Source organism: Columba livia, chromosome 11 (genome assembly GCF_036013475.1).
Source record: "Columba livia isolate bColLiv1 breed racing homer chromosome 11, bColLiv1.pat.W.v2, whole genome shotgun sequence".
Taxonomy (NCBI): Eukaryota; Metazoa; Chordata; class Aves; order Columbiformes; family Columbidae; genus Columba; species Columba livia.
The window spans coordinates 17,379,783-17,399,223 of NC_088612.1; the positions used below are offsets into that span (position 1 = coordinate 17,379,783).

Below are 19,441 nucleotides of genomic sequence, written 5' to 3' on the forward strand. Positions count from 1 at the left end.
AACTGGTTATTTTACTCAGGATACTGGTATTTGTTCCTATGCCCAGTCAGAAATACAACTTCATACTCCTCTGTCTCGTTTGGGCTGTTAACGAATTTGAGCTGTATATATGGAGGTACAAAGGTGTTCTGAACCTCTCAAAGCTTATGGAAAGGGTTGCTTCTGTTTTGGTAGAACTACCATAAAGCATAGTTTATGTGAACACTGTTCAAAATTTAGCCCCTTTCTTTGCTAACTTTCAAATGCTTTCAGTAGAGGAAGGAAAAAAGGTGCATTTAAAATCCAGACTTGATATTGCTCTATGGTGTGTGCTGGTGTGGACTTGCTACAGAGTGGAGTGAGTGCTTGAAGAGGGCTGGCTAAAATGCCATGAATCTGACAGCAAGCACTTGGACTTCTGTTTAGTGATTTAAATCTGGCAGAGTTCTATTGTGATGAACTCTGTGTCAGGAATGTTGTCCCCTATTACCTAACTTATTCCTAGTAGGCTAGGTACTCATTTGAAGTTGGAGATATCTCCTTCATTTTATCTTACTGGGTTTAGGTGTACTGAATTGCATTAATAGATCATTTGGAGATGATTTAAAGTACCAAGTGTCAGCATATAAAAGAGGGTCATGTACCAGGAGAGCTAGGAGGACTGACAGAAAAAAAGGATCTGCAGACTGTTGCCCTAGTTAGTATGAGGAACAGGTAAACCTAAGAAATGATTGCTGAAAGAAAACTAACCAGAAAGTCTTGAGTGTGCCAGTTCTTTGGAGTAATTTACGAAGTGTCTGTATAGAGCAGATGCTTTGTAGGTATAGCTGAATAGAGAGATTGGACAGTGCTGTTTATTCTCTATCAAAACTTAATCATTCAGGTTCCAGATCTGTTAAGTGAGTTAGGCACTAAATATCGGCTGATTCTCTGAAACTGAGAAGTTAGGTACCCGACTAGCTTTTTAGCCATGAGCCTCATTGACCTGTAGAATATTTTGTTTGAGGCAATCCAATGAAGGCAAAGGTAGAAATGATACTGCAGAAAGCTACTTAAAGGAGAATTCCAGCTGCTGCTGGTTTGCTTATCCTGCTGACATTGGGGATGATAACTATCTTACAAGTGGCTGATCATTCAAAAGAGAATGTTTTCTGTCTGTCTGTGTATAGATAGTTGCCTCAAACAGAAGCAATACTGGGTATTTCGGGTGCCAACTAAAATGGGGAGGGAGGGAGGGAGACAGCAGAATGTAAATACAGAGTAAAAGCTATTCGCATCAGCTGAGGTAATATGCACCCTTTTTACATACAACCCTGAACAGACTGTTAGAAGGAATTCACTTCTGCTGATCATTGACAGAAGCAGCTAGTCCCAGCTATTTGCTGGGATAATGCAGTACTTCCCTGGAATCATGTACATATGCATGTTTTCCTTTTCGAGCAATGGCTTCAAATAAGTAACAGAACATCCAAGTCAGAATGTTTACTGAAGCAGGCTTACAGAAACATATGTTCTTGGGATAGAGGACTTTCTGGAGGGTTCTTTTGGTGTGAGTAATCCCAGTTAGATGCTAGAGAGCCTGTGGGCTACACAGAGGATGCCAGAATACAGACAGTGTACACTGACTGAATAATGTGGATCAGCTGTGCCAGGCAGAGATGCATGAGAGTCTTGACAACAAAAGCATTGTTCAACAAGTAGTAAAGTTTATCCGTTCCTCATTTGTGAATACTGCCTTTGTTAGAATCCAAGCTATTTGGGTTCTATATGGGTTTTTTTTTCTGTGATGTGTAAGTGAAGCTAGAGGCACCTGTCTGGGTGAACAGAGGCTTTGGTCCATGTCCTTTCCCAGAGTATGCTCCCCTGCATGACGGTTTCAGGTGGATAACCAAACCGGGTTTACAAATGTGGCTTTAGCACAATCTCTTTATTGCAAATGCTGCACTTAATGCTATGCTGCTGTGGCTTTGCAGACTAAAGAGGACCAGATTCAAGTAATAGGGAACCTCAAGAGCATCTCTATGGCTTCCAGCAAGCTGTTACTAGCTGCCAAGTCTCTGTCTGTTGATCCTGGAGCTCCTAATGCCAAGAACCTCCTAGCAGCAGCAGCAAGGTAAGGACGTGTTGCTTACTTTAGGTTTTCATAAGATATTTGCTTTTCTCTGTGATATTTATAATGTGTTTGTATATTCTTCTGCTATTGACACTTAACTGAGTGTTTGGAACTTGCAGTTCTCTTTATATGACTGTAGGCTGGAGGAAAAAATGCTTATTTTTGGAGTTCCTTGACTGGCTTGGTGGAAATAAGAATCGAACCAGCAGTGGGAAAGTTGGCCTGGTTTTTGAAAGAGACTTGTGTGTTTTATCTACTTTTTTTACCATCACTGTTCTGAGAAGGCAGTAGCTAACAAACAGTAAGCCTCTCCTCTCAATCCCTAACAAAGAAACCGAGTAATGTTGTTCTATAGAATGTGCTTTTATCATGTTGTGACTACTTACCACTGACAGTGTGTATGATCCAGAACAGTTGAAAGGGTTAGATACTATGTTTATTTAGTGGAAGATACCCTTACTTTAAGGGTTCTGCCCACCATGCCCTGAATTTCATCTTGTGGACCCTGTTTCTCAGCCAAGTTGCTCAGTGTTTTTGTGAAAAAGAACACTGCATTTCAGTGTTTGACTGGATAATCACCTCTCCTTTCCTTTTCAAAACCTTTAAACATTTTTTTTTCTGAATTAACTTTTTATTCAATTAGCAAAGTTTTTAAATGGAATGTTCAAATATTAAACTGAAAGGGGACTTCTGAAGGACAGACAGACATCACACCTAGAAATGTCAATGTTAGATCAGGTGAATGCCTGAGATCATGTGGATGTGACTTATAATGCTGTCTTCCAAAATGTTTACACCCACAAAGATTAGCCTAGAGAGGAAATAAGTTAAGACTGTTACTTCCGTGGGGATAATGTAGTTGACATTTGTCCTGAATCTTGGAATCATCCCTTTCTAATAGCAATAACTTATTTATAAAATATATATACACTCCTTTATTAAAGCATGCACTTATTTATATGCTCTATCTGATGAGAACAAATGTGGCTTTTAGAGTGCTAGCAGTCCTCTTCCACTTGGGCTGGGATATGAGAGGCCACCTTCCTGCTTCTACTGCTTCCAAACAGTTTTAAATGTAATGCTTGTATGTTGGGTGTATTACTAGGCACTGCTTTAGTGAGAATGTTTTTGCTCCTATGAACCTTGTTAAATAAGAGGTCTCTAGGTGAACTGTTCAACATGTAGTTAATCCTCCAACACTGAAAAGAAAAAATGTGGTAGAACACTAGTGTTTAAAATCTTCATGCAGCGTACAGTTAACGAAACAGAAGTTCTAACAAGAGGAATAGTTTAACTTTAAAATATACCTTTTTTCCTTCTACTTTCCCTAGAGCTGTGACCGAGAGTATAAACCAGCTTATCACACTGTGCACCCAGCAAGCTCCTGGGCAGAAGGAATGTGATAATGCACTCAGAGAACTGGAGGTACTACTACCTTTCAAAAGTTCTTAAGAATGAAAATGGGGCTCAGATGTTTGTTTCCTTTGGTTTCTTTGTCTGATTAGCTGCTAACACTGTCTCCTCACCTGGTATCTACGTCAGGGGTTTTAATTGCAAATGAGGTAAGCACAGAACCCCTGTGAACATCTTGTAGTTTTGCCCAGAATGAATTTAACTGCTCTGCTCCCATCTCCTGTTCCCTGCCCCTCTAGAGGTAGTTCAGTCCTTATTACTCATATTTACTGTGAATTAAAGAAGAATCATGATGAGATGGACATTTTCACTACAAACAGTGCATTAGAGAGAGCTGCAGTACTTGATTTTTCTGCTTATAGGCTGTCATTACTGACATCCCACTTCAGGATTCCATTTACAGTGTTTACCCTGTTACTCCCTGTCATTTCTTAGCGTAGATTTTGATGCCTTTTATCTGCTTTGTCACAGCCAAGCTGATGTGGCTCGTGTGTCAATACAGGTTTTTGCAAGGTATGTTCTGGTTCATTAGTGAAATGTTTGGCTAAATAGGGAGTAGCAGGTCAGTTGAAAGACCTAATTCAAAGAGTCCGCACTGATCACAGGGACAGCTGCTTGCAGTAGTAGGAAATAGCATCTTTGTAATTAAACTAAATATTTCCTTGCTGACAAGGCCAAAATATTGAGGGATGACTGGCTTTGTGTGGAGAACATAAAATGCCTTCAAGCTTTTTCTTTCTGCCCTTTGGTATCAAAAGGATACCACGATCATTGGAGTGTATTCCAGAATACTGTGTGATTTTGTAAAATGCAAGTCCACAGCCATCATCCCAAAATATTGATAGGAGTTTGCCTAGGAACTGATTTGTACTTCTGAATCCTCCCCTTGGGCAAAGAGAGTGGCAGCAAGTCTAAATAAGAGAAAAACTGGAAACTGGGCCATAGTGTAATGGCTGCCTGAAATCACTGCAGAATGTAGGGTGGAGCAAGCAGGAGGAAGGAAGCACCATTGCTCAGAACTTCCTGAAAGAGTACCGGGAGACCTGTAAAATAGCAGGGATGTGAAAGGTCAGATTTCCCAGCTAATGAGCCACAGAAAACTGAGAGCTTAGGGGAGAAATGTAGGGTAGAATAGCTTTAAGAAGCCATTGCAGAGGGTTCTGTACCAATAGCGTGGATTGTGAGCAGAGCCTGGGAAGAAAAGGAAGATCTGTAGCATCTTGAACTTCAGGAAATGTTTATCTGAGAGGGACAGTTAGCCAAGGAACTGGGTGAATGAAATTAGATTAATTTCTGAGAAAAGTAGAACTGGGGCAAGACCACACAGTCCTAAAACCAGACTGAAGACTGGTATCAAAGTGACCTGAGGAAACCTGTCATATTTTGGGGAAAGCATTCTTAGCAGTCTTTCAATTTCTCTTTACAATGATTCTCAGGATATGACTTTTTCACATCTCCTTGTGCTCATGGTTTAATTGCTTGTAAGGCTTTAAGTTAAGCTATAGCTTTTAAAAAGCAATAGATGAGCTCTTAAAACTGTAGGTATATCGTAATGTTAGGAGTCTGGTTATGAGAAAAGTCTAAGGGTTTAAAATCATGCCTAGATTTCTCTCAGATGGAAGGCAAGCATCAGATGTGGATGTTATCTTTCTATTCTTACTGATTTCACTTTCGTCAGAAGGATTAAGTCTTTTCCACCTGATATTTGGCAGAAAAGCGTGTTCCTCCAAACTTAGAAAAAGGCATATTGCAGATTTTTAACGTATAAGAGGATGCTTCTGATGCTTCTTACAGTTTTTTACAAGTTTTTTTATCTAAATGCATCGATTCCTCTCAGTGAATACGTGACTTTCACATTGTTATACCCAGGAATCAGAATCACCTCAGAAAAAAAGTTAAACCCAACTAGAATATGTAGTTTTCTGGCTGAGGGAGCTGTGCTGGTGGAAACTGTTGATACAGTAGTAAGAGGCAGGCAGTTGGTTGACTTGCACTTGGGTAGCACTTTGTGTCTCTAGACAGTACTCAACAAATGGTAGCTGGTTTTCTTATCACTCTTGTAATTCCACTTCTGAAATTCAAAATAGTATTGAAAACATGTATTGGACTATGGACAAATGACAGAAAACCAGATTACCTCATGTCAGCCAAGCATCACTAGCTGACCATAAATCACTCATCACAAACACAAGGTAAACCACATTAGCCCATACTTGCAGTAGATTTTTAGTGCACAAATGTGTAGTTACCACAGTTGAGTTAATGTAGGGCAGCATTTGATGTGTAGGTTTGCTTGCTTGCTGGAAGCCAAGTTGTAAGATTACATTGGTATGAGCAGGATGGTTGTGGTGGTCTGAGTTCTTCTCAGCTCAGTATTTCAGGCTCTGTCAATAATCAGAGTTATCTTTCATTATTACAGACAGTTAAGGGAATGCTGGATAACCCCAATGAACCTGTGAGCGATCTCTCATATTTTGATTGTATTGAGGGCGTAATGGAAAACTCAAAGGTAAGTTCCTTTTCCCACCTCTGTGCCAACTGTAAAGTGCATTTTGATTTTCAGAAGTTTCCATGTGCATATGCAGTGTTAAAAACACAGCACAGTGTTTACAGCTAAAACGTGTGCTGCATTCCTTGATAAAACTCAGCCTGAAATAGGTCTCTTAGAGGTAACTTCAGTTTTTGGTTGCTTGGAAGGCATATTGCCTCGTTGAGAAATGAGTTGACTGACATGCAATGCTGTTCAAGTTCACCCCTCTTTCCCTTCCTCTCCTGTGTATTAGAGAGCGTGTCATACTTTGATGTGTTTTGACTGCAGCTATGTTAGAATGGCCCAAAGCATAAAAGAGAGGCTTGGCAATGAAATATCATTGTATCATTCTGTGCAAAACATCTTAGAGAAGTGTCTGAACAGTCCAGATATTCTGACACATCAGAAAACCTGCGTGATATCTCTCAGGTTATTTTTAAATGTACTATGCTATACATCTTGGAAGCTTTGCTTTTGGTGTCTTTGTTATTTGGTGTGTTGGAATTGTTTTAGATAATTCCTTCTCTAAAAGAAAGTGCTTAATGGACGTGCATGTCATCTGTCCTACTGCAGTCAGATCTTTTTTTGAATTTTAAAAGAAAACAAACAGAATTCAGTGGGAGACACTGTGGGAATTAATGTGCATTCTGACATTCAGATAGTTCCAGCAGACCAGATGCAATTTCATTTCCACTGAGTGTCAGTGAGTTGGGGGGCAAATAAGATCCCAGATGTGTTGACAGCAGCTGTGGGACTGGCTGTTGTGTTCTGCAATTGACTTGTACCTAGCACCAGGCTAGCTGTGATAGCTAGAGGATGACAGCAGAAACAGGGAGGGTTAATTCTGCATCCTCATAGTCACTTGCGCTGCAGTCATGTGTATGTCAATCCAGTGTTGATCCACATGCCTTATTCCTTATGCCATGCAGAGGTATGTGCCCAATTCAGTGAAGTTGTTAACTAGCTAAAACTTTGGGAAGCCAAGTCATAGAGGTTTGTAGGCCAGATCTGGCTCTGGCCAGGAATCCCTTGTCTTTGAGGGACAGAGAAGCAAGTTGGTAATGTAACTTTGCTTTTTATTTCTGAGGTTCTTGGAGAATCCATGGCGGGAATTTCCCAGAATGCAAAAACTGGAGATCTTTTAGTCTTTGGAGAATGTGTTGGAGTTGCATCCAAGGCTCTTTGTGGCCTTACAGAGGCAGCAGCTCAGGTAAGCTACTCCAGTCTGTAAAGCAAGTATGTGCTTTTATTTTTTTAGCAAGTTCATGTTGTGGGTGTGTAAATCTGAGATTTACTTCCTTGTGGCCAAACAAATGATGACCTTGTACTATGTGGCATCCTCTCTGTAGATCCACAGAAACTGTGCATACAGTGCTATATGCTGTAGAAGCAACAGAATGCAATAACATGCATATTTTATAAGGAAGGGAAATGCTCTTAAAAAGGAAACTGTTCTGAGGATAAAGCGAAAGTCAAAGCTGCAGCATATGGAATTCACGAGTGCAGCTCAAGCTCTAAACTACTACATCATAGAGAAGCACACAAAAACCAGCCACAGTATAAGTTACTGAATCAAGATTTAGTTTGTAAAAGTTTGTAAGGAGCACTAGTAATTTCAGACATTTTAAATAATAAGCAACATGTTTCAGCTGCTCATATACTTTCTGGAATAACCAACATTTTTAAGCTACTACAAGTTAGAGTCTGGAAGTGGTGACTGTGGTTTCTCTGACCTGATAACTGGGTGCCTTGAACTCTTGACAGCTGATAAAGCCCCTCCAGTGAAATATTTGACTCCAGGGGATCATGCTCTGCATCTGCAAACCACTGCTTGATTTCCCCAAGTGTGGAATGTCTCAGTACAAACTCAGTCTCCTCCACATGTGAACCTGCATTGCCTTATTTACGTATCAGGGTGACAGATAGTTGTATCCATAATAGAAATTCATCAAGAAATTTTCAAATACTTCAACAGCTGAGACAATTCTTTCTTGTTGAGAGCTATGAAACTTATTTCATTGAGAAAGAAAGTTTGGCCATCAGACATCTTGAGCAGCAGTGGACCAGCAACTGCAGACTTGATGTGTCCTACCCTCAGCAGTAGTGCGTTTGCTGTGAATTGCTTTTCCACTCAGCCTTGACCCAAACCCTCACCACCTCCAGCTATGGCTGATCTAGTAAATAATTTGCTGATGCTCGTGACCATTAAGGCTCTTTCCACTGGCTATGCAAGTGAAAAATGACGTTTCCAGGCCTATCAGCTGCTTAAACAGCAGACAGTTTTGTTTTGACTAAATATATTTCACAAGTGTAAGGATAAGTTTTCTTGGTTTCAGAGGATTCTGGAAATTTATTAGTAAAAAAAGAAGGTAATATTACTTCACAGTATGATTTGTGAATTAACTCTGTCCACTGGATGCTATGACATGTGGCAATTTTATCAAAGAACCAAGATGGATTTTTGCATTGTTTCTTAGGTTTTTTTTCTTCTTTTCTCCATTTCTAGGCTGCCTACCTGGTTGGCATCTCAGATCCAAACAGTCAGGCTGGTCAGCAGGGTCTGGTTGACCCAATTCAGTTTGCCAGAGCCAATCAAGCAATCCAGATGGCTTGCCAGAATTTGGTAGATCCAGCAAGCAGCCCATCACAGGTGATTCCAGAGGACTGCAGTGAGACTGCCATAGTTAGGACACATGACTGCGCTTTCTTTGCAACCGAGCAAAGGGGTTTTGGTTTGAAACTGTTGTATGTCTTAGAACTGCGACTCTGCAGAGTTGGGGTGTAGTAACTGTCATGCTGCTTTGATAATCTGCTTGATTTGTGCTGTCTATTTTTTCAGGTATTATCAGCTGCCACAATTGTGGCCAAACATACTTCTGCTTTGTGCAATGCTTGTCGCATTGCTTCATCAAAAACAGCAAATCCCGTTGCCAAGAGACACTTTGTGCAGTCTGCCAAGGAAGTTGCAAACAGCACTGCTAACCTGGTTAAAACTATCAAGGTACAAATGCTGCTTAATTGTGCTTTTTTCTTCCATTGTGGTGTGTTTGTTGTTTGTTTTTTGTTTTTTTTTCCCTCTCGTGTTGAGACAGAATCAGAACAGTTATAATTTTTTTTTTGCTTTTGTGATATGTATAGTTTGAAAAATTGTTAATTACATTTTTGAGGACCTGAACTGGAAAACACATTCAGTGGTATAAGAGTGCTGTAGTGAAGATGGAAAGAATTGGGCAATATCAGCATTAGGAGAGGCAGCTGGCCCATCCAATAGGAGACACCTCTGTGTTGATGTATTCAATGAACTTGCACCAGGAGAATAATTTGCGAGCAACTGAATGTGGAGATTTTTAATGGTGTTACGTTGCTGAATATCTGGGGGTTTGTGGAGGTATTTCTGTCAGCGTTACCATACTTATGAGAGAAAAATGAAAAACAAATAACACTGAGAACCAAACAGAAGCCATTTATGTTGCTGCCATTTACTAGTCTCCTGATAATATTAATCTTTTATTTTCCAAATGCCTGCCTGAAGTTTTGCAGGAGGTAGCTTTTCCTCCTGCAAGCAGAAATAATACTTGTGAGGCTATAGAGGACATATGATTCTAAACCTTTCTGGAAGCCATTAGCTGATCTGCTACTGAAAGTCTTCCAATAATTATGGTCTTAGGACTGGAAGCTTCTATTACGTAGCAGGTCCTTCATATTGAACTATTTCCTATGAGATTATGGAAGAGATCAGTTGACTCATGTGAAAATGAGAGCAATAAATTTGTTTGTTTAAAAAAGCTGTAAATCAGTCTGTAGGAAAGAACCACCTTGCTAGCCACTTCCACCCTTTAGAGTGCAAGGTGCGAAGACACGACTTATGAGAGTCACCAGCGTGATGATGGAAAACCTTTATTCACTCTTGTGAAGCAAAACAGCAGTTTTAATTTTAGGGTCAATAACCAGCTAAGGAAAGAAATACACCCTTAAAGCATCACATTCTGTGCATCAGCCTTGTTTGTGGAGGAACTTTCAAATGTCTTAAAAACACAACAATTTAAAACTATGAAGAATTAAATTATTTTCCTTCAATTTTACAAAGAAACCTATTCAGACAGAACTCCATCATTATTTGACTTGCAGGCCCTGGATGGTGATTTCTCTGAAGAGAACCGCAACAAGTGCAGAATTGCTACAGCACCTTTGATAGAGGCTGTGGAAAATCTGACGGCATTCGCTTCAAATCCAGAATTTGTCAGCATACCAGCGCAGATCAGCACTGAGGTAAGGCAGCATGTGCCACTCCCACCCTCAAAGTTGAAAATGTTGAATTAATCATGTGTTGTGAGAGGAAGTGAGTGTGAGGACCTGACCCCACAGTGTCTGTCTGGGTTCCTGGGTGTTCATAGGGTGTTCTGGTGCCTTTCACCTCTGACCTTGAATTTTGCACCAGCAGGGTAAAACTAGTTAGGCTACAGTAAGCGCTGCCAGTCTCCTGTTAGCTAAGTGACTCGGGTGACTGGCATGTCTTGTTAGCTGGATTCTTCCATGTGATAAAGTAATAAATATCCCTTTTTCCCTCAAGCAGTTTTAACAAATGGCATCTAAGTAGTTCTGGAAGGGATTGAGGGGACATTGCTGGGGTTTTTCCCTCCAAAAATGATGCATTCGTGATAAGGAGAAGCAGGTTTTTTGGGAAGAATAACTTCTCTACCCTTGACCCCTGTAACTACAACAGGATAGTATTTAAAGTAACTAATAAAGGTTTTTTTGGGGAGGATGAAGGAGCACACAAACAAACAAAACAACACAAAACCAAGCAAGTGAAAAACCCCCACAATAAAATAAATCCTTCAAGCTTCATAAAAGCTTTGAAATAGAGGTTGTGTACTGACTCTCCAACTGCTCTTCCCTGGTTTGGGCAGCCGCGGTTCCAGCTGGCAATATCAGGTGATGCAGTAGCTGTTGCGATCTTTACGTTGTAGGACTGTAACTGAAATCTAAGCCTACCCTCTAGTACCTGGGTTTACCAGATTACTGGCAATAGAATAGGGAGGTGGTGACTCAGTTAGACCATCCTAGTCCAACTAATTCCTGCAAAAAGAGCACGCTTGGTTGGGTCTTGCCAGTTCTGTGACAAAGTTGGTTTTCAGTTTTGTCTCCATAGGCTCCAATTGGACAAGTGTCATTGTTTTCTTCTGTTTCTCAGCTGGATGGTGCCTTTCTAAACTTGGAAAGTGTTTCTTCAGTGTGTTAGAAAGAAAATGTTTGGACTGCAATGATTTTAGTACTATTTCTGTGCTGACTATCTGTGAAAATAATAATAATAAATAATAATGCTGTTTTAATGCTGTTAAAGAGATTTTTAGGAGCAGAAAGTGTGGACAAACTCAAATAATTATTGAAACCTTCTTTTTGTCCCTGGACCTTTCCAACCACAGGGGTCACGAGCACAGGAACCAATTTTAGTATCTGCTAAAACAATGTTGGAGAGCTCGTCTTTATTGATCAAAACTGCTCGTTCTCTGGCTATTAATCCAAAAGACCCTCCTACGTGGTCTGTGCTAGCCGGGCATTCCCACACTGTCTCAGATTCTATCAAGAGTCTTATCACCTCTATCAGGTATGTCTTTTGCAGTAACAAAACTGTAGTTATCATTGAGCAGCTGTTCACAAAGAATAGTACTGTATGGCTGTTAGCGCTGTGGTATTTTTCACTAATGGAAATTATTTATTCTGGGATGCACAGTATCTCCCTGGTTACACTGGGTATTTAATCACAATCAATGGCTGCAGCACAAGGTTGTTCTGTGTTTGTATTCTGTTGTCCTTCCCTGGTTCCACCTCCGATTCAGTTTAAGGTAAATGTAACAGTAGAGTTAAAAACAAAGTTGCAAGAATGCTGTGATAAGAAGTGTGAATATTCTTCATTATATTCTTTATTTTTTGTACTAAACCTGTCTGTGCCTTTCTTAATGAGAATTTTGAAGTGTTGTTCTATACTTAACATCTTGATATTGATTAAATCGAAGTGGTATCAAACCAGTGAACTAAGGAGCGTTCATAGTTTTGTCAATCTTCGACAATGATTGCACTGAAATAGCAAACAGCATGTCAGGACAAAGTACTCAGAACCCAACCTTCATTAAAAGACACCTGCGACTGAATGTAACACCTTATTTCTAATGACTTGGTTTTTAGGTGGTTGATTGCACTGCACAGAAACATGATTTTTTTTTTCCTGGTATCTGTTGTGTTTTCGTGTTCACCTTCATTATTGGGCCAGTCTGACCATCCTGAGGAGGTTGAATTTGCACTTTCTTGTGAGGCAATGATTTATTTTTTTTTTCTTTTTAATCATTAATAGGAGCAATACGTGTATGTGTATAAAAATGTGCAAAGTACACTGTACATGCAACAAAATCCCATAGGTAGAACTAAGCTAGTTTTTTTCCTTGTTCCTCTCCTCCCACATTTTACGTGTTGCCAGGTAATGAAGTACACTTATGTGCATCCATGGAAGTGTCTGTCTCCTTTCCGCTGTGCTCAGCTGACAGTCTGTGTTTTTCAGGGACAAGGCCCCAGGCCAGCGAGAATGTGATTTCTCCATCGATGGGATCAACAGATGCATCAGAGACATTGAGCAGGCCTCCCTTGCAGCTGTCAGTCAGAGTCTGGCCACCAGGGATGACATCTCAGTAGAGGTGAGGAGCCGGACAGAGGAATGCCGCTTTTCCATTTGAGTGTTTGGAGCTGAGTGCTCAGTGCAATTTACTACCAGTGAGAAGTATTCTTACTGGAACCTTTCTAGGCAAAATCCTATACCAGCCAAAGTGTGTCACTTCTGGAAAGACACCAGAATCACTAGGCAAAAGCAGGGGCGAAAGCAGGTTTTTTTATCCAGCACCCGCATTTTACTCTGACTGCCTGTGCTGACTTGACTGATGGATATGTACTGTTTCTCTGGTGCCTTGCCACATGGAAGGTGGTATGTTTCTGAAACTATTATTGGAAGTCTGTTGATGTAACTGCTGATGTCATTTCTCTTAATGCCTGCTTCGTCATTAAATAACTGAAATCGAGGGTTGATGTTGATATGTTCCCATTAAAATAGCTTCCTTTCTACGCCCCGTGACCCTGGTGGCACTGTAGACCAGTCCTGTGCTGTTTCAGCCTCTGTCTCATTAAGGAAGGGCCATCATGCCAGGCTGCCTACCAAAAGTCAGCAACTCATGATCAGATTCTCAGTTTGGTATTCAGTGCCTTTTTATACTATCACTTCCTGAAATTACATGTCTGTGTATTCCAGTGGTTTCTTTGGGCCATAATGTTGCAGACTATAGAAGCATCTCAGGCTACATGAAGCTGTACAAAAGAAGTTGTTACAGGAAATATGTCATAGATATAATTCTTTTCTATTCAAATGATGAAGTTATTGTGGGTACCATGCTGAACTGAAATGTTACTAAAAATGGCAGTTATTTATAAAGCAGTACAGGCATGTAACAAAGGGCAAGAATAGTATTTATTTTATCATGCCTTTCATGAAAGCAAGCAAAATTGCAGTGGCTGCCAAGACATTAAGTGCCTCTGAATTAAAAGCCGGTATTTATGTCTCAACAAGCCCAGTGATATGCTTTTCTTATGTTCCTGTCCCACAGACACTATTAAGGAGATTAGTCCTCATCTCTGTCCCTCAGAGATGTCATTTTTCCTCTGTCTTTACTTATCCGTGAATATTTCCTTCTAGCTCCAATGTCTACAGCAGAGCTTGTAGCTCTGTTTCTTTGCATTTAAACTGGAGCTACTGCTGGTTTCTTTGATCTTTGGCAGGGCACGAATGGTTTGGGGTGGGGAGTGTCATGTTGCAAGGAGAAAGGACACCTACTCCTGAGTTTGCTGCTGTCAGCTGGAGCAGGAGGAGCCACCTTCTGCTCTCTCCCAGACTTGACATATAAATCTAAAGCAGAGCAGGCCTCTCTGAGGGTTCTTGTGTTGAAACAGGGGAAAGGAGAAGAAATGAGCAAGTACCTAAAGAAAGCTGACAGTGTGGATTTCTGCATCCTACTGTAGCAGGTCACTTGAGCAGCATTCTGAATCTGTTGGTCTGAGAGGGATTGTTATGGCATGGTACAACTTGATAAAAGAACAACTGTGAGACTAACTGACAATTTCTCTTCATATTAGGCTCTACAGGAGCAGCTGACATCAGTTGTCCAGGAAATTGGCCACCTCATTGATCCCATAGCTACTGCAGCTCGGGGAGAGGCAGCTCAGCTTGGGCACAAGGTACTGTCGTACTATTACAAAAGTATTTGAAATCTCAGACAGCTGGCCTTCAGGAGAGACCATGATTTAGTAGCTTTTTCACTTCCTACGAAGAGCAGAACAAAAGCATGTAGGAGGAGGAAAGATCTGGGACTCCCAAATGCTTGGAGCTGAGACCAAATTAACTTGTTTGTTGTGCTGAAGGTAACCACAGAACTGGGAGCCCATCATGTTCACGACTCATTTGGCAGGTCACAGAGTTTTAGTTTGACTATGTACATGTAGCAGAATTTGGGCAGTTGATGAAGTGTGGCGAAGGTGTGAGATCCTGGCATAAAGCAGGCTACTTCATTTCTTGGCCAACGCGTGACGAAGCACAGAGGGAAGCGTGGAATGTGCACAGAGGTTACCTCTGGCCTGTGGAGGCCCATCTGCTGAGGTGTCTTCTGCAGCTTTACACTGGTTTCAAAGGAGGAGCATGATGTGCCTGCTTGCCACCTTCTGAGTGAGATGCTCTGTCTCTATCGATTGTAGTGTTATCTTTATTAGGAAAACTGAGTCATTTTGAACTACACTGTCAGTTGTAAAATTTTAAGAGTTCAGTGGAAGAAAGGCTCATAACAATCTTGCAATCTATTTTAAGTGTTGTGAAAACATGAACCTCTGTCCAAAAATGAAACATGAGTACCAGAAGTGTTCGCTATTTACTGTGGTTATTACAGGATTTTAATAGTTTCTCAGACAGTAATTCCTTATCCTACAATATATTCTTGAGAGAAAAATAAATACAAGTTTTTTGTGTCAGTGTGTTTAATACTGGAAAGGAATCTTTTTGTTTAGTGAGAGCTCTTCCAGAGTTGTACCCAAGTAACTCCACTTCGTTTTGGATAACCATCAAATATTTCATAATGCCTTAACTACTTGCAGTTTTGATTCTCAGCTTACCTAGCCCTTTGAGGACACAACAAATCAGGATTGCTAACAACAGGTAGTTAAGGAGTCACATTCCTCCTCCCATTTGTTAAGTAAATGTGGAACAAAGTTGACAGTACTTTTCTTGAGCTGCCTTTTCCTGCGGAATGTAGCAGAGCCATTCCTGCTGTTTGCTTTGTCACTGTTTAAAAGACCTTATGGTTGTGAAATCATTCCTATTACTGAGTTTGCTGGTTGGTTGGGGTTTTTTTTGGCTTTAATCCTCTGAGAAACAAAATAGGAAAACAAATCTGACTAAGTCTTAACATTTTATTGGCTCCTAGCTATCCCCATTTCAATGTAGATGGAGGAAACCTTTCAATATCTTTCCCTGCTCATCAAGTACTGCTATTTTTCTTTCCTGTGCCAGCCTTTGAAAGCTCCATGTAGCCCCTGGAAACATACTCACACTTGAGCTCCTGAGGCTTCAGGTGTAGCAGATGGTGCTGTAGGAGGCTAATTGTGCATGGTCTGTGGAGTGATCAGTACAAAGCAGTGCAGTGTTTACGCACCCAGTAAAAACTGGAAAAGCAAAGTCTCACGGATTTCTGACAGGATCCAAGCAGTGTTGTGGTTTTGTAAAAGATGCATCTGATGACAGGCAGACTGGAAAAATATTCCTTCATATAAAAATATTCTCTTATTTTCTTAGAACATGTTGATAGCCAAAAGCAGATGTTTTCGCAGAACAAGTGTAAATTGGAGCAGAAAGTGAGGAAAACAGAGACTGACTACCCATATGAAGATGAAAATACAGCAACAGAAGCTGCCAGCAAAACTCTGTAGATATTCCAAATACTGTGATGAGCCCAAGTAATTAACTGAGGGAAAAATGGTGCACATTTGGCCTGTGGTCTTTGTACCTCGCCTACTCCTCTAGGCCTGTGCCAGCTCCTGGGCTGCAGACCAGCACTTAGCCATGACTCTCCTTGTTAGCAGCAGGAAGCACTGCAGGGCTGGGCCATGTGTCTGTCTCTGGGAAGGGTTTGTGCATCAGCAGTGATGAACCATGTCTGGAGGTGATGCTGGAACTTCTGTCCACTCTGGTGTCTTAGACAACACAGAACCATCCAGGTTTGTGCTGGAATCTGATGAAGAGGGTTAGAGAGTCAAGGCTGTGAGTACAGACAATCCTCAAAATGAACAGAGGTGCAAATCCAGTGCATTTGTTACCTGTTATCCACAATGAAGGCTGAGAAATTCCTTCCTTGAATGGAGGAGGCATTTGTCATGGATGTCTCTAAGTAGTGTGTGGCTCCTGTCACAGTTTTGAAAATTATTTCATCTGACCTCGAGGAACAACATGCACCTGAGGGAAGAGGTTTTGTTGAGGAATTGGAAGGTGAGGGGAGACAGAATCGCACAGGCGCATAATATACGTTAAAAGACATATAGCACAGCAGCAGTAGGACAGAGTGTTACTTGGGCTAACCCATGGCCCAGAGGCAAGCAGGGAACGTGGCTTCTCTGAGTTACATCTGAGAAATGCAGTTAATGCTTTCTGTGCTTGTTCTGGCTTTCTTAGGTGACGCAGCTAGCAAGTTACTTTGAACCCTTGGTTTTAGCGGCAGTTGGTGTGGCATCCAAAACACTAGATCATCAGCAACAGATGACCGTGTTGGACCAGAGCAAGACGCTAGCAGAATCTGCCTTGCAGATGCTGTACGCTGCCAAAGAAGGGGGAGGTAACCCCAAGGTAGGGTCTGCTGTCGGTAAGGAAGGGGGATTATTGGAAATGAGTGAGTGAGGACAGAGAGTGCATGGGGTACAAGAAAGAGCACCTGTGTACTGCCCAGCTCAGGGACAGGGCTGCGGTGGAGATGCCCTGGATACCTCTCCTGACATGGCTCAGGAGGGCCTAGAAACACCACAGAGAAACAAGATCCCAGCCCAGCTCAGAGCATCATCACGAGACACAAGTTTGTGTTTTTTTGGTGTTTTTTTTTTATGTTTTGTTTGTTTGTTTTTGTTTGTTTTAGTTTTGTGTGTACATTTTCTTTGTTGTTTTTGAATAGTTACTTGTATTCATTGTAGGTTGTTTTGTTTTGGTTATGGGTTTTTTATGAGCATTTCCTGAGTATTCAAGCAGTTTTTTTAAGTAGTTGTTTTTTTTTTTAATATAGAGATTTTTGGCGGGTTTGGTTTTATTTTTACTTCTTTAGAAATACAGTTGTTGAGAAATAATTCTTGAGGAGTATTTATTGTTACAGTCTTTTTCTGTGACTGTGTATATGTTTGTGGTATTTTTTAATCTTTTGTACGGCACACACTTTAATTTGTTCATCTGTATGTATGTTTCTTGATTTTGATCTTTTTTTTTTTTGCTATACAAGTTTACATTTATGTTGTCTGTTGTTGTTTTTGCATTTGTCTTTGTTGTTTCTGTTTCAAATGAATAGTTTTCATAATTATTTCTGTAAAAGGTCCTGTGTCTTTTCCAAGTGATTGCTATTCTTGAGTTTTCTTGTGTAAGCAAGATTGATTCTGTTGACATTGCTGTTAGATTTAGTTTTTCATCTTTAACCTGAAATAGAACTTTCAAAGCTGCTACTGTGTTGTCTTCACTAATGACTCCTTTGATTTGCTCAGTGACTTGTGCACATGATGCTCTCTGATCACCTCTGTTTTCTCATCTCCTATCTTCCAGGCATCCCATACTCACGATGCCATCACTGAGGCTGCTCAGCTGATGAAAGAGGCTGTGGACGATATCATGGTTACCCTAAACGAAGCTGCAAGCGAAGTAGGCATGGTTGGAGGCATGGTAGACTCCATAGCAGAGGCAATGAGCAAGGTGAGCACAGGCATCAGAGCCTCTTTCAGTTTTCACTTGAAAGCCGATCCACAGTGCAGGGGGTTGGAAGAGCTGCTGCTGGTTCACTTCAGCGATGGCTGGTAACCGATGTGCTGCAACAGGAAACCCAAAGATTCTTTGATTTTGCACATTGTGAAATCAATCTGACATGGGTGATGGTGCTCATGTTACCAATCTATGCAGTACCTGTCAGCAGAATTACGGCAAAATATTTTTATTCGGTAACATGCTGGTACTAAACTGAGGTCTTGGGTCTACCAGCCTTCTAGTTTTGCTTTCTTTCTCTACTCATCTTTCACATTGGTCTCCTTAATCCTCAACAGGCCAGCCTTGAGGCAAACTACTTTTAGATGAGAAAATGCAAAGCCTGAAGCACTTTGCTAGGCTTTGTAAAGTATTCTACTGAAAATTTATAGTTGCAAAGTCTAAATGAGTTCAATCAAAACAATTGGCTTTTCCTATCTCAAGTTAAAAGTGTGCAGGACTGAAGCCTTTATCACAGAAAGGAGTCTTACGTTATCTTCTTGCAGGAATATTTTGTTTCGTAAGTGTTGTACATTCCTTTCCACATAGGCTGAGAACTGTGTGGTTTCACCTTACATGAAAAGGTGACCTTGCACTCAAAAATGCTGCAGTGGAAATTCTTTGCATCTTTTGTGCTTGTAACATCGGATAAAGTCTTTTCTGAGCTTCCCTGTACACCCTGGTGCACTGTCTTCACTTGCATATTTTGAGAGAGGAGATGATAAAAATGAATATATACCACAATGTTAATATTATTTGTGAAGTATGCTGTTTATTATGACCTTATTATTTTTGTTGTAATTTTCTGTCTTTCTTGCAGCTGGATGAAGGTACACCTCCAGATCCAAAGGGAATATTTGTTGATTACCAGACCACTGTGGTGAAATATTCTAAATCCATTGCTGTAACAGCACAGGAAATGGTAAGATATTTGGTTAGAATCAAGCACAAACTCTTCAGTGTACCTAAGGAACGTAGGATTATTTGCACAGTGTTGTGAAACTCTTTATAATGCTAATTTTCGATAACCTTATTTCCTTAGGGGTAATGGAGCAAAGGAAGTGATGATTTTGTCAGTATAACTCTTGGACCTTGGTGGCATGATCGTACGGGTGGCCCTCCTCAGGAGGGCTGCTGCAGGGTGTTGTGACTCCTCTGCACAAAAGCTTTTTATCTGCCTCCTTTTCAATGAGAAATAAGAAGGCAACATTTCACCAACACACTTTTTCATCAGTCTGCTTAATTGTCACTGAAATATCACCTTATGTTTATTGATGGCTCCAGGTTACCCTTTCACACTTTTTGTTTCATTTAGCCCATGAAATACCAACAGTATTTTCAG

General features: G+C 40.7%; 1 protein-coding gene across 6 annotated transcripts in view; it reads left to right on the forward strand.

The window, feature by feature from the left end:
* TLN2 (talin 2) overlaps positions 1-19,441 on the forward strand; it is a 162,044-nt gene that overhangs the window by 107,350 nt on the left and 35,253 nt on the right. For all 6 annotated transcript variants that reach the window (XM_065076153.1, XM_065076152.1, XM_065076155.1 and 3 more), the window contains 13 exons: positions 1,953-2,092; positions 3,424-3,517; positions 5,925-6,014; positions 7,123-7,245; positions 8,542-8,685; positions 8,875-9,036; positions 10,164-10,304; positions 11,462-11,643; positions 12,592-12,724; positions 14,208-14,309; positions 16,786-16,956; positions 17,908-18,054; positions 18,920-19,021. In XM_065076153.1, coding sequence (XP_064932225.1) covers positions 1,953-2,092; positions 3,424-3,517; positions 5,925-6,014; positions 7,123-7,245; positions 8,542-8,685; positions 8,875-9,036; positions 10,164-10,304; positions 11,462-11,643; positions 12,592-12,724; positions 14,208-14,309; positions 16,786-16,956; positions 17,908-18,054; positions 18,920-19,021 — 1,731 coding nt within the window. The remainder of the gene's footprint in view (positions 1-1,952; positions 2,093-3,423; positions 3,518-5,924; positions 6,015-7,122; positions 7,246-8,541; positions 8,686-8,874; positions 9,037-10,163; positions 10,305-11,461; positions 11,644-12,591; positions 12,725-14,207; positions 14,310-16,785; positions 16,957-17,907; positions 18,055-18,919; positions 19,022-19,441) is intronic.